This window comes from Tachypleus tridentatus, chromosome 8 (assembly GCF_004210375.1).
Source record: "Tachypleus tridentatus isolate NWPU-2018 chromosome 8, ASM421037v1, whole genome shotgun sequence".
NCBI classification, from domain to species: domain Eukaryota; kingdom Metazoa; phylum Arthropoda; class Merostomata; order Xiphosura; family Limulidae; genus Tachypleus; species Tachypleus tridentatus.
This window is the reverse complement of record NC_134832.1, coordinates 36,078,613-36,094,884: the sequence shown is the minus strand read 5'-3', so window position 1 is coordinate 36,094,884 and position 16,272 is coordinate 36,078,613. Positions and strand designations below refer to the sequence as shown.

The following is a 16,272-nucleotide window of genomic DNA, read 5'->3' as shown; positions in this document are numbered from 1 at the left end:
TGATGCTTTTTAAGGATGATCTCTAACATGTCTATCATGAAATGATTATAAAGCTAATTGATTAGGAAATAATAAAAATATGTCGTACTCCGTCTTTCCTGTGATCGATGGAGCGATTTGAACCTTCGGCGAGGGCAACCGTCGATGTCCATGGACGTATGTTGGAATGGGCACTTCGGATGACTCATCGTGGCTAAGAAAGGTATCATCAAAAGTGGTGGTCAATTTTTTAACTTTTTGACGTCTAAATAGTCGAAATGTCAACGAAGTTTTGGTTCTTTGTTTGTCTTTCTCACTAGACCATGAATCAACAGGTTTTTGAAAAGACGTGCTGAGATTTTTGGCATTCAACGCTTCAGCACTTGATAAAGGTCGCATTGCCAGACACATTCTAGAATCTTCTAGTTTCTTCCAACCTGAAATATTTTCTCGCTTTTTTTTGTTGAATACTAAGAGCGAGATTATCCTCTTCCACTTGGTCTGGCTGTTTTTCTTCTGCTTTACAAGTTCTTTACTGCCAGAGGTTCCAGATGTCAAGTCTGAAGAAGAACTTGAAATGCGTGAGGACTGGCTCCATCTACGATTTGCAATCTCTGGTGTTCCTATTGTAATTGTTGTTGCTATTGTGGTGCGTGAAACACATCTGGGATCAATGGTACTTGGTGTTAGAGAACCTGGTCGGTGAGAATTTGGTGATTCTTTCTTTTTGTAGAGAATTCGAATGTGCTGAGTTTTTTCTCGTTCTTCTCCACTCAGAAATTCTGGAAAATCATTCAGCTAAAAACAGAATATGAACTTGCTAAGAAAAAACAAACAAAAGGTTTTGAAAATGAATACATATTTTCATCTTTAGAAAGGGGCACCTTAATATTAACTGTATAACATTGTCTTGAGGTGTGAGATTCCAAGTAAAGACAATATAGTTAGCTGTATTTACTGGCTACATTGTAGTCATTGAAATCAAGTTACTGAAACTAGACATTTTGTTTTTTCTTCACCAGGAATTGAAATAAAATATAGAACTGGAGTTTTACAATCATTGCAAAAGCATCACTGAAAATCTAAGGCAAATCATAGAAAATGATATAAAACTGTTTTAGTTTATAAACAGTTGGTTTATTTGACGTATCAAAGTATAACAAACGACTGGAAAACAAGTTTAGTAAACCCCACCAGTAGTTCTTTAGTTAAAAAACTGACTTCTCCTTAGAACAAGCGACACGAACAAAGTTTATTACATTTTAATTTTAACGTCCTCGTAAAAAGTGACATTTGGATACATTGTAAAACTAAATCAACCAAAACATTCAAAGATAAGACACTGAATTACAAAGACGCACTTTTATTAGGTTATAAGTGTTAATGCTTGAAATATATACTGTTATTAATTTGTTTCAGATATGAGCTGATGATATTTTACTGAAAATCGTATATTTAAATAAGCGCATTCAACACTTTGATCCAAAGCTTTTTGTCAACGTCCACACAGGCTAGTTCAGTTACTTTATAACACAATTGGCAATACTTATTGTTCTCTGGTGTCTTGTTACAATACAATGTGTGATAATTTCACTTTAGGAAAAACGCCACTATAGTTCTTTATGGCTAAACTCACAATCACACAGTCTAGATCAATCTATCTCTCAATCTAACTAACTTTGCCTTACTTAACTCAAACTACATTTTTACACGGTTTATAAACTGATAGAAGAGGCATAGAACGTTCTACGCACTACGCGAAAATGTGATGCAATGACACTAAACTGAAACAACGAGAAAAACGTAGAAAGTTATAGTAACACGACACAGTAGCACAACGATAGCCAACTCAGATCATTTGAACTACACAACTTATGATTCGTACATAGTTAGGTCAACAAACATGCGATAAACTATCGCTCGTAAAAATTTGACACTCGCACTACGCGTAAACTGTCTAAATCATAATACTCATATTAAAGTTAAATGGTCATGTATATCTAATTATAATAAAAACAATGCTTCACCGGTTTGTAAGTAACTTTTTATACAGTAGGAAAGAGAAAGCCGTGAATAAGGTTAATTTTTGATAAATAACCTATCTTGTGATCATGCGTTTTTAGACTATACACGTTATACGTTTATGTTGTATGCAAATTTAATATAAACTTTAATAACAGAATAGATTTTGAGACTCAAGATAATTTTTTAACTTATCATATTTAAGTTACCCTTGTTCGATAACAGTAGATTGTTTCAATAACCAGACAAATCCCTTTTATTTGTTAAACATACTAATCTATAGAAATCCCATTTATAGGGTTAATATTGCTAGTTTAGGTGAAATTGATTTGCATTAAGTTAGTGAAACTTTCATAACCAAAGGATCAAACACGGAGAGCGAAAAAGACATATGGTTGACATATCAAAGATAACTCCCTTGGCAGTTTTATTCTGATTAACTTTACACAAGTTAAACAAAATGGAGTGTGTAAGTATGTCCTTCACTCATCTTCTTTGACAGTGCAAAGAAACATATAAACTACAAGTAGATTTACTTAGCTCAAAGTTGAAAGATTTTTTTTTATATATATACAGATTTTATAGTTCATTCCATAGTTATCCGTTAAATATATATTTATATGTAAGACCAAGAGCAGCCCAGTATTAATGTGCGTCTGTAGATCCGAATTTCCTTCGTTCATACCTCGTTATTGACAAAACTAATATAGCGTTCTGGAATATTTAAATAACGAACTGTTGCTAATTAAGTATGTAACTGTTAAAAGAGGATTTCAACCAAACATAATAGATAAAATTACAAGAAAAAACTGGGATTTACAAGATATAATATCAATGTGGAAATATTTATAATGGTCAAACTGAAAGGAATTTAAAACAGATTTCAGGAACACAAAAGCTACATAAGAAACAATAAAAGAGAAAACTCGGCTGTAGCAAAACACATAAAAACAATACAGTTTTATGTAAAACTACAATTTTAGCCCAATCTTGCATTATTACAGCTTTAAGTGTCAGATAATCACTAGAAATTATAAAGTTAAAAAACAAAACAAAAATAAGTTTTATATAGAGATGAAGGGCTATTTGATATTTGACGTGATGTATTATAAAGGTTAACCAAAAATAATGTAAATAACAATGCAGTGTAATATCATATGACAATGGAAAAAGTATAAATTACTGTGTCTTGTAATTTTTATTAATATCTTTCTTAGAATATTGAAGCGAATTATCCAGGAGTCTGTTTGAGAGAGTTGGCGTGTTTGTTTGTTTCTAAATTTTGCGCAAAGCTACACAATGACTCTCTGTGCTAGCCATCTCTATTTTAGCAGTATAAGACTAGAGGGAGGCAGCTAGTCATCAACACCCTCCTCCAACTCTTAGACTACTCTTTTTTCCAATGAATAGTGGGATTAACCGTAACATTATAACGCCCCAAAGCTGAAAGGGCGAGCATGTTTGGTGTGACCGGGATTTAAACCCGTGACCATCAGATTGCTAGTCGAGTGTCTCAACCACGTAGTTATGCTGGACCGAGATGTTTGAATAGATGTGTAGAAATTCTGAATTTGTTGATCGTTAGACCCCATATGTTTTCGTTAAATTATAGTTGTGTATTTGTTGTTGTTTGTTGCTGTGTATTTTTAATATATTTATCAGTGTTATACAGGCATATTCTACGACTGGTGTTATGTATGCTCTGTAAATGTTTAATATGTTTCATGGTGAAACTCCTTTTTTGCCAGTCAGGCTCTTAAGGTATCTAGCTCTTTTCAAAATTATAGTTTTTATGTTATTAATTTTGAATCAGATATATAATCTCTACAAGTTTTGTAAGAGACAGTCCCATCTAGATATAACTGTGGTATTAATTTGCCTTTCTTCTACAATTTTGTAAATAATATGACTTGTGTTTTGTGTACATTAATTTTAACTCTCCACTTATTACAGTACAATTATATTTCGTCTCGTAGTGGTTGTATATTGTATGCTACTGCTATTGAATTTGGGGCACTCTTCCAGATGCCAACATCATCTTCGAACTGTGAGCAGAAAGTGTTGTTTGGGTCTTTGAGAGGTATGGCAGTGTAGGGATAAGTACTCCTTGAAGTACACCCGCCTCCGAAGTGCATCACTCGATGTAGGTGCCGTTTCTTTTCTTTTTTTTTCCCCCGATAACCTTATAAACTAACCTGTTGTTTGTTTTATTTTTCGGAACTCATTCTGTATTTCCAGGAGTATTATTTAATTTCAAGGTAATTTATAAGTCTACTATGTACGATTCTTTCGAGAAATCTTCCTAGATTGTTTGTTAAACTTATGGGCCTGCAACTTTCAGGTTTATTCACTGATTTTTCTTCCTTCTGGAACATAATAACATCGATCTGTTTCTAAGCGTTGGTATATAGCTTGTTTTGTAATCTCATAAAACAACATACATATCTATCGGTGGATAAATGATAGAACAAAATACATGGTCTATCTAACTAATGAATGACAATTTGTTATAAAATTCGTATCAATGCTATAAGTGTAGCTACTAGTATAACCACCAATTTTGATTTCATTTCTTCAAGTCGCACACTCAATCCCTTTTCTAGCCGTACTAGCTAGAAAAGGGATTGAGTGTTTTTGATTATACATCATGTTTTTTCTCAATACACACCAATAAACCATAGCAAGTAAGAAAGTGACACTTGATACTAGCCAACATTAGCTTTAGGATTACAACCTTATTACTCTGAAAAGACCTTTACTTTGTAAAACCAACCAGATATAAAAAACTGTATGGTGGTAGTTTTATTCTCTAAAACCGTAATAATTCCTTACTTCATAGTCATGCTATACAATCTCGATTAATAGCTTTTATTGTCATCTCACGCATACACTCGGTACTGCCTATTAAATATCGTTATTTACAGTAGTTGCTTTAAGTAATATCACGTCACTCTAAATGGATTTTGATTAGGATAATTTCATAAACGTAACAAATTTGTGTTTAAAAGTGCCCAGTCAATAATGAATAATAACTGTTGACTCGTATTATTCTTTTGTAAACTTGAACGAGAAACTGGTAATCAAGTTTGTTTGGCCTAACAACTATTTATTACCTGTATGCCCTTTCATCCTGAATCACTTTCATTGTTACATGAAGCTGTAATAAAAATTTTAAACTGATAGCTCACGTCACCTTTTGTGTAGGCATGCGTAAAAACGTTTCGTCAAAATTGAGCGGCTTTTATTAAATAACTTTGCACTAGTGGCTTATATTTAGACGAAATTTGACACCTAATTATAAATTATAAGATTTATTAGTGTTGCAAATGTAAAAAAAATCCCAATTCCATAAAAGTTTTCTGTATAATAGTGTTTTCGTAATTTCGGTGCGAAAAAAAAAAAAGACGATAGAAAGAAAAGTCAATCAAATTGGAAATTATATATATATATGATGCATTTCTTTGTGGGTTACCTTGAAATCTGGTGTGTTGAGTAAGGATACAGTAAGACATATTCACTGAAAATATGTGATGGTCTGGATCACCAAAATCTGAGCTACAGAAGATGGAAAATCGCTAAACTATCACTCACGTTAATAACACAAACTGTGTCCCGTAGATTGTTCTGTCTGCATGACACACTACCGTATGTTGATATACAATAATGTGCAAAAGTATTAAGACAAAGTCAAAAATTAAATTTCAGGCTTCTTTTAAAGAACAATGAAAAGAGTCACAGGTGAAACATCAAAATTGTATTAATCTTCTTATTTAGCACAACAGAAGCTCAGTGGAAGTTCTTGAATACAGCAAACAATTCATATTTTGTATTATCCCAAATTTCTCTAATACACTCCCATAATGTTTCTTGACAAGTAACTTTTGATTTGTCAAGATTTTGATCCATGAAATCGAAGATGTGCTCAAATGGGTTGAGATCGTAACTCTGTGGGGGCCATTTCATTATTTAAATGACTCCAGCAGCTTATTTCTTAGCTAAGTAATTGGATGAGTGTTTGGGGTCAGTATCGTTTTGGTAGCAAAATCATTTATCAATAATACACAAACCACTGGACGGATCAATATTTCGTAGTGCTTGTGTTGGCTCATTATTCCATCTATTTTTTGATTATCTCTTGACGCCTCAACAGAAAAACACTCCCAAACCATCACGCTGCCTCCCACATGCTTCATGGTAGGTGCTACCTACGGACGTACAACCCTACGCTTTGAACCAAATATTTAAAACTTGGATTCAACCGTCCATATCATATTTTTACAATCATAAGTAGTACTGTTTTATACTTTCTAGCAAATTTCAGTCTCTTGACAATATATGAAGGTCGACGTAAAGGTTTTTTAACTGCGACACAGCCAAATATTCCATTCTCATCGAGTCTTCTTGATACAGTCCAACTAGCATCACGTAAAGCTTTTATGTGAACTCTGCCGTACTGACAGTTTTCTACAATAAAACTTAATATATAGTGTAAACACTGTTTTGTATCAAGGTTTGTTTGTAGAATGCTATTAAATCAATTTCTTCTCGCATACACCGGTACCACATGCTAGCTCTTTGTTATCTTCTTTCTATATAGTTAAACCACAGCACAAGTTACCACGACAGTTATTTGAGACCCTAAATTTGATCAGTATACTCATTGTGACATACTCTTGAAACAAGGTACATTCTTTAATCAACTGGGAACAGTCAAGCATTGCTATAGTGGAAAGAATGACAAAATATCTTCTTGTCCTAACGCTTTTGTATATTAATGCATACTTGTATAATTTTCGGTATAAAAAAGGAATCGTTGGGACCCTAGACGAAAAAATTCTGTAACAGAATTAGAGTTATAAGGTTCGTCATTTTTTTTCGTATGCTTGTCTGGAAATGTCACTTGCTTACTTAGGGCCCGGCATGGCCATGCGTGTTAAAGCGTGCGACTCGTAATCTGAGGGTTGCGGGTTCGCATCCCCGTCGCGCCAAACATGCTCGCCCTTTCAGCCGTGGGAGCGTTTAATGTGACGGTCAATCCCACTATTCGTTGGTAAAAGAGTAGCCCAAGAGTTGGCGGTGGGTGGTGATGACTAGCTGCCTTCCCTCTAGTATTACACTGCAAAATTAGGGACAGCTAGAACAGATAGCCCTCGAGTAGCTTTGTGCGAAATACAAAATATACAAATGTATATATGCTTACTTAGATAAAACTTCGCTATCTAGCAATTTAGGTGGCATTTTAAGTATAAGATTTAGTTTTGCTCAGCCGAAATTTTCAGACACTCATTGCTAATATTCAGACGATTTAAAACTGGTTTTAAAAGGGCAATTTGTATGGTCACCATTTTGTTTAATCACGATTCTTACTATTAAGTAGTATTGTACTTAATGATTCTTTCTTTCCAAGCATATAGGCAGTGTCATGATAAAACAGTTCTGATCCTTTGATGTAGCGAATTCTAAAAGTATAAACACGATGATAACAATTACAGTTAATACTTTAACTCTCAGGTGTCTCAGTGGGAAGTCTGAGGGTTTATAACGATAAAAATTGGTGTTGGTGAGCATAGCACAAATAGCCCGTTGTGTAGCTTTGTGCTTAACAACGAAAAAGCATAACAACTTGCCCTTACAAAAAAGTATAAAATTTAATAAACTTCAAAATATCTAAATAATAAAGCTTATATTTATTTCTCATTTCACCATAGGTGTGGTTAAGTTGTCATTTTCCACATGGGTTTGAATTCATAAAATGATTTACTGGACTTATATTGCTGTTTTTTTCTGGATACTATTACATAAGACAGTGGGAATCTTGTTAATGACCATATTTTATTTGCCATAAATATTTCTGCTGGCGTATCGGAGAGTATGAGCAGATTTTCTACATATAGAAATTCTAACACAAAATGCTAATATGTAACCAGGTAATACAGTGTTCGCTGGAAATCTTTCGTAATATCCCGGGATCCGTAACAAAAGATTTTGTTTCTTGAGACTCTGTCGCGCTTCTCTACATTCGTTTTCCTTGAATTTCAGAAATCATAGCTCAAAAATATTTTCACTTATATTCCACGAACGTGAAGTTCTGAACTTATATTTTGTAGCAGAACCTGAAATACTCAATTTCAAAACCGATTAAAGGCATAACAATTTAATACATAGAGAAAACAGATCAAACAAACTGTTTTTTTAAAAGAAACCTCTTGCTTCAAGAAATGATTGAGAGTAAATAAAATTACTAAGAAAAACATTTTATTTTTACTCAGTTATTATCTCAAAACCTTTATTTCAATTGTACCATAATTTTGTTGTTAAAATAAACCCCAATATTAAACGCGGTTCTTGAAATTAATAAGTTATTCCCATACTCATCCTACACGTTACAAAATCTAAAAAGATCAAGAATATTTTCACTTATATTCCACGAACGTGAAGTTCTGAACTTATATTTTGTAGCAGAACCTGAAATACTCAATTTCAAAACCGATTAAAGGCATAACAATTTAATACATAGAGAAAACAGATCAAACAAACTGTTTTTTTTAAAAGAAACCTCTTGCTTCAAGAAATGATTGAGAGTAAATAAAATTACTAAGAAAAACATTTTATTTTTCCTCAGTTATTATCTCAAAACCTTTATTTCAATTGTACCATAATTTTGTCGTTAAAATAAACCCCAATATTAAACGCGGTTCTTGAAATTAATAAGTTATTCCTATACTCATCCTACACGTTACAAAATTCTAAAAAGATCAAGAATATTTTCACTTATATTCCACGAACATGAAGTTCTGAACTTATATTTTGTAGCAGAACCTGAAATACTTAATTTCAAGACCGATTAAAGGCATAACAATTTAATACATAGAGAAAACAGATCAAACAAACTGTTTTTTTAAAAGAAACCTCTTGCTTCAAGAAATGATTGAGAGTAAATAAAATTACTAAGAAAAACATTTTATTTTTCCTCAGTTATTATCTCAAAACCTTTATTTCAATTGTACCATAATTTTGTTGTTAAAATAAACCCCAATATTAAACGCGGTTCTTGAAATTAATAAGTTATTCCTATACTCATCCTACACGTTACAAAATTCTAAAAAGATCAAGAATATTTTCACTTATATTCCACGAACGTGAAGTTCTGAACTTATATTTTGTAGCAGAACCTGAAATACTCAATTTCAAAACCGATTAAAGGCATAACAATTTAATACATAGAGAAAACAGATCAAACAAACTGTTTTTTTAAAAGAAACCTCTTGCTTCAAGAAATGATTGAGAGTAAATAAAATTACTAAGAAAAACATTTTATTTTTCCTCAGTTATTATCTCAAAACCTTTATTTCAATTGTACCATAATTTTGTTGTTAAAATAAACCCCAATATTAAACGCGGTTCTTGAAATTAATAAGTTATTCCTATACTCATCCTACACGTTACAAAATTCTAAAAAGATCAAGAATATTTTCACTTATATTCCACGAACGTGAAGTTCTGAACTTATATTTTGTAGCAGAACCTGAAATACTTAATTTCAAGACCGATTAAAGGCATAACAATTTAATACATAGAGAAAACAGATCAAACAAACTGTTTTTTTAAAGAAACCTCTTGCTTCAAGAAATGATTGAGAGTAAATAAAATTACTAAGAAAAACATTTTATTTTTCCTCAGTTATTATCTCAAAACCTTTATTTCAATTGTACCATAATTTTGTTGTTAAAATAAACCCCAATATTAAACGCGGTTCTTGAAATTAATAAGTTATTCCTATACTCATCCTACACGGTACAAAATTCTAAAAGATCAAGAATATTTTCACTTATATTCCACGAACGTGAAGTTCTGAACTTATATTTTGTAGCAGAACCTGAAATACTCAATTTCAAAACCGATTAAAGGCATAACAATTTAATACATAGAGAAAACAGATCAAACAAACTGTTTTTTAAAAGAAACCTCTTGCTTCAAGAAATGATTGAGAGTAAATAAAATTACTAAGAAAAACATTTTATTTTTCCTCAGTTATTATCTCAAAACCTTTATTTCAATTGTACCATAATTTTGTTGTTAAAATAAACCCCAATATTAAACGCGGTTCTTGAAATTAATAAGTTATTCCTATACTCATCCTACACGTTACAAAATTCTAAAAGATCAAGAATATTTTCACTTATATTCCACGAACGTGAAGTTCTGAACTTATATTTTGTAGCAGAACCTGAAATACTCAATTTCAAAACCGATTAAAGGCATAACAATTTAATACATAGAGAAAACAGATCAAACAAACTGTTTTTTTAAAAGAAACCTCTTGCTTCAAGAAATGATTGAGAGTAAATAAAATTACTAAGAAAAACATTTTATTTTTACTCAGTTATTATCTCAAAACCTTTATTTCAATTGTACCATAATTTTGTTGTTAAAATAAACCCCAATATTAAACGCGGTTCTTGAAATTAATAAGTTATTCCTATACTCATCCTACACGTTACAAAATTCTAAAAAGATCAAGAATATTTTCACTTATATTCCACGAACGTGAAGTTCTGAACTTATATTTTGTAGCAGAACCTGAAATACTCAATTTCAAAACCGATTAAAGGCATAACAATTTAATACATAGAGAAAACAGATCAAACAAACTGTTTTTTAAAAGAAACCTCTTGCTTCAAGAAATGATTGAGAGTAAATAAAATTACTAAGAAAAACATTTTATTTTTCCTCAGTTATTATCTCAAAACCTTTATTTCAATTGTACCATAATTTTGTTGTTAAAATAAACCCCAATATTAAACGCGGTTCTTGAAATTAATAAGTTATTCCTATACTCATCCTACACGTTACAAAATTCTAAAAGATCAAGAATATTTTCACTTATATTCCACGAACGTGAAGTTCTGAACTTATATTTTGTAGCAGAACCTGAAATACTCAATTTCAAAACCGATTAAAGGCATAACAATTTAATACATAGAGAAAACAGATCAAACAAACTGTTTTTTTAAAAGAAACCTCTTGCTTCAAGAAATGATTGAGAGTAAATAAAATTACTAAGAAAAACATTTTATTTTTCCTCAGTTATTATCTCAAAACCTTTATTTCAATTGTACCATAATTTTGTTGTTAAAATAAACCCCAATATTAAACGCGGTTCTTGAAATTAATAAGTTATTCCTATACTCATCCTACACGTTACAAAATTCTAAAAAGATCAAGAATATTTTCACTTATATTCCACGAACGTGAAGTTCTGAACTTATATTTTGTAGCAGAACCTGAAATACTTAATTTCAAGACCGATTAAAGGCATAACAATTTAATACATAGAGAAAACAGATCAAACAAACTGTTTTTTTAAAAGAAACCTCTTGCTTCAAGAAATGATTGAGAGTAAATAAAATTACTAAGAAAAACATTTTATTTTTCCTCAGTTATTATCTCAAAACCTTTATTTCAATTGTACCATAATTTTGTTGTTAAAATAAACCCCAATATTAAACGCGGTTCTTGAAATTAATAAGTTATTCCTATACTCATCCTACACGTTACAAAATTCTAAAAAGATCAAGAATATTTTCACTTATATTCCACGAACGTGAAGTTCTGAACTTATATTTTGTAGCAGAACCTGAAATACTCAATTTCAAAACCGATTAAAGGCATAACAATTTAATACATAGAGAAAACAGATCAAACAAACTGTTTTTTTAAAAGAAACCTCTTGCTTCAAGAAATGATTGAGAGTAAATAAAATTACTAAGAAAAACATTTTATTTTTACTCAGTTATTATCTCAAAACCTTTATTTCAATTGTACCATAATTTTGTTGTTAAAATAAACCCCAATATTAAACGCGGTTCTTGAAATTAATAAGTTATTCCTATACTCATTCTACACGTTACAAAATTCTAAAAAGAGCAAGAATATTTTCACTTATATTCCACGAACGTGAAGTTCTGAACTTATATTTTGTAGCAGAACCTGAAATACTCAATTTCAAAACCGATTAAAGGCATAACAATTTAATACATAGAGAAAACAGATCAAACAAACTGTTTTTTTTAAAGAAACCTCTTGCTTCAAGAAATGATTGAGAGTAAATAAAATTACTAAGAAAAACATTTTATTTTTACTCAGTTATTATTTCAAAACCTTTATTTCAATTGTACCATAATTTTGTTGTTAAAATAAACCCCAATATTAAACGCGGTTCTTGAAATTAATAAGTTATTCCCATACTCATCCTACACGTTACAAAATTCTAAAAGATCAAGAATATTTTCACTTATATTCCACGAACGTGAAGTTCTGAACTTATATTTTGTAGCAGAACCTGAAATACTCAATTTCAAAACCGATTAAAGGCATAACAATTTAATACATAGAGAAAACAGATCAAACAAACTGTTTTTTTAAAAGAAACCTCTTGCTTCAAGAAATGTTTGAGAGTAAATAAAATTACTAAGAAAAACATTTTATTTTTACTCAGTTATTATTTCAAAACCTTTATTTCAATTGTACCGTAATTTTGTTGTTAAAATAAACCCCAATATTAAACGCGGTTCTTGAAATTAATAAGTTATTCCTATACTCATCCTACACGTTACAAAATTCTAAAAGATCAAGAATATTTTCACTTATATTCCACGAACGTGAAGTTCTGAACTTATATTTTGTAGCAGAACCTGAAATACTCAATTTCAAAACCGATTAAAGGCATAACAATTTAATACAAGAAAACAGATCAAACAAACTGTTTTTTTAAAAGAAACCTCTTGCTTCAAGAAATGATTGAGAGTAAATAAAATTACTAAGAAAAACATTTTATTTTTACTCAGTTATTATCTCAAAACCTTTATTTCAATTGTACCATAATTTTGTTGTTAAAATAAACCCCAATATTAAACGCGGTTCTTGAAATTAATAAGTTATTCCCATACTCATCCTACACGTTACAAAATTCTAAAAAGATCAAGAATATTTTCACTTATATTCCACGAACGTGAAGTTCTGAACTTATATTTTGTAGCAGAACCTGAAATACTCAATTTCAAAACCGATTAAAGGCATAACAATTTAATACATAGAGAAAACAGATCAAACAAACTGTTTTTTTAAAAGAAACCTCTTGCTTCAAGAAATGTTTGAGAGTAAATAAAATTAGTAAGAAAAACATTTTATTTTTACTCAGTTATTATTTCAAAACCTTTATTTCAATTGTACAATAATTTTGTTGTTAAAATAAACCCCAATATTAAACGCGGTTCTTGAAATTAATAAGTTATTCCTATACTCATCCTACACGTTACAAAATTCTAAAAAGATCAAGAATATTTTCACTTATATTCCACGAACGTGAAGTTCTGAACTTATATTTTGTAGCAGAACCTGAAATACTCAATTTCAAAACCGATTAAAGGCATAACAATTTAATACATAGAGAAAACAGATCAAACAAACTGTTTTTTTAAAAGAAACCTCTTGCTTCAAGAAATGTTTGAGAGTAAATAAAATTAGTAAGAAAAACATTTTATTTTTACTCAGTTATTATTTCAAAACCTTTATTTCAATTGTACCGTAATTTTGTTGTTAAAATAAACCCCAATATTAAACGCGGTTCTTGAAATTAATAAGTTATTCCTATACTCATCCTACACGTTACAAAATTCTAAAAAGATCAAGAATATTTTCACTTATATTCCACGAACGTGAAGTTCTGAACTTATATTTTGTAGCAGAACCTGAAATACTCAATTTCAAAACCGATTAAAGGCATAACAATTTAATACATAGAGAAAACAGATCAAACAAACTGTTTTTATAAAAGAAACCTCTTGCTTCAAGAAATGATTGAGTAAATAAAATTACTAAGAAAAACATTTTATTTTTACTCAGTTATTATCTCAAAACCTTTATTTCAATTGTACCATAATTTTGTTGTTAAAATAAACCCCAATATTAAACGCGGTTCTTGAAATTAATAAGTTATTCCCATACTCATCCTACACGTTACAAAATTCTAAAAAGATCAAGAATATTTTCACTTATATTCCACGAACGTGAAGTTCTGAACTTATATTTTGTAGCAAAACCTGAAATACTCAATTTCAAAACCGATTAAAGGCATAACAATTTAATACATAGAGAAAACAGATCAAACAAACTGTTTTTTAAAAGAAACCTCTTGCTTCAAGAAATGTTTGAGAGTAAATAAAATTACTAAGAAAAACATTTTATTTTTACTCAGTTATTATTTCAAAACCTTTATTTCAATTGTACCGTAATTTTGTTGTTAAAATAAACCCCAATATTAAACGCGGTTCTTGAAATTAATAAGTTATTCCTATACTCATCCTACACGTTACAAAATTCTAAAAAGATTCCAAACATAGAACATTTTATTGAACAATGTCAACTTTATATGGTGTGGTGGTGATTGCGTTCTCTGTGTAATGAAATTAAAATAAGTTTCCTGCATCATGTTCAATAAACGGGATCACTTTCTAGAAGTGTTTCTTATGTTTACTACGTGCGTTCAAGGACAATTGTAAGCGCTGTACACATTCTGAATATTTGATGTCAAATATGGAATTCTTAGGTATTATTTTACAGGCTTTATGACGTTTATTAATAGATATTGCTAAGAAGGATTAAGAATCCAATAAAATAGCACAGTACAACAGAGTTCGTTTGTTCGTTCTGAATTTCGTGTAAAGCTACACGAGGGCTATCTGTGCTAGTCGTTCCCAATTTAGCAGTGTAAGAGTGACCGTCGAATCAAAATAAGCGCGCGATGAGATCTCTTATCAAGTTTAAGAATATAACACCTGTATTCGAATAAAAACCTTTAAATACAGTTTAAAATAACAATAAGGATATGTGAAGTACAGTATCACTAGTTAACAATTAATAAACAATATCTAATGTTTATTTTGGGGTTTATTAATGAGCTTAAGCTGTGGCTTAGCTTTTGTAAATAGACTAAGATAAGGTTATTATTACCTTTATGTTGTAGAAAAAACAAAAAGGGTGGTTCTACCAATGGCACAAGTAATAAATAAAATAGTTAGTTGTTATAATTAAAAAAAACAAAAAAACTCCCATACACTGTTTTCTCTATCAAATTCAGTGGTAACCACAAATAACTTGAGGAATGCCAGGAAATGCACTTAAATCCAAATTCTCTAACTTGGTCCAAGAGTGAACCATGAAAGAAAATAATAGATTTTTAACAGAGTTGAAAGTTATTTTACGCCAAACAAATCATATCGAACAAATGTACTCAACTCTGAAACAGTGCTAAACCTATTTCTTAAAAACTGATTTCGAAAGGATACTTGTCCTAAGAGACAATTTGTCCCAGAATGAGTGAGAGCTTTGGATTTTATACCCAAAATCTATAGACAAAAGTAAGGAACCCTATAACCAGAGTGCTTTCTAAAGTGTTCATATTATAGAGTTTTTATTTTTATCTTTAATTCATTTATTTAATCCACGTGTCACCATGGAAGAATTCTATGGCGTCATTCTTCTCAATACACATGAACTGCCCACATCATTATTGATCTTTCCAATAGAAAATAAGGACAAATTCTCAAACTGTCATCCGACCTGCCAGCAGAAATTATCACTGTCTACTGTGTTTCTAACACACTACAATCTGAGAAAGTTCACCAGATACTTGGGTAACTAAGTAAAAAGTTATCTAGCCACTTTCTATAGCCAACGTTATACTGTTAAAACTATACAGACAGCAAGAAACGTTTAAGAATTATCTATAAAATCTATGTTAATGAACTAAGTAAAGTTCAGTGTTTATTAAGCATGATTTGACTGTTTGTAGTCAAACATTAGTACATAAAATTTAATATATAAGAACATGTATTTAATAATGTTTATGTAAAATCTTATCATAACAAAGACACCATATCTTTTTCAACTTTTGTTTTACTTCTTGAGATATAGCAGTGTTTCGGAATCTGGTATAATAGTAGGAGCATGCATATTTAGTTTCATTGTTAGTGAAATACTAATAATCAGGTTTCGATACCCAAATATTATCGTTTGTGGCTCGTAAACAAATTAGATTGTGAAAAAAAGGTAGACTTTGTGAAAAAGATAGTGTACACGATGTTTTCGTCTAAACTATATCACACTTGAGGCACTAAACTTTAAGAATCTGTAATTGAAATACAAAGATTTCACAAAGGGTAATATGCTCAGTTCGTGTTAGTTTTTACGAAGTTGCTATTAAAAGTTGAA

General features: G+C 30.6%; 1 protein-coding gene across 2 annotated transcripts in view; it reads right to left on the bottom strand.

Annotated features, from left to right (window-relative positions):
- LOC143222178 (uncharacterized protein C12orf56-like) overlaps window positions 1–16,272 on the bottom strand; it is a 54,415-nt gene that overhangs the window by 27,555 nt on the left and 10,588 nt on the right. For both annotated transcript variants that reach the window (XR_013012056.1, XM_076448257.1), the window contains exon 2: window positions 89–777. Coding sequence is in view for 1 of the 2 variants with exons in the window: in XM_076448257.1 (XP_076304372.1) it covers window positions 89–777 (689 nt within the window). In the remaining variant the exon portion in view is untranslated. The remainder of the gene's footprint in view (window positions 1–88; window positions 778–16,272) is intronic.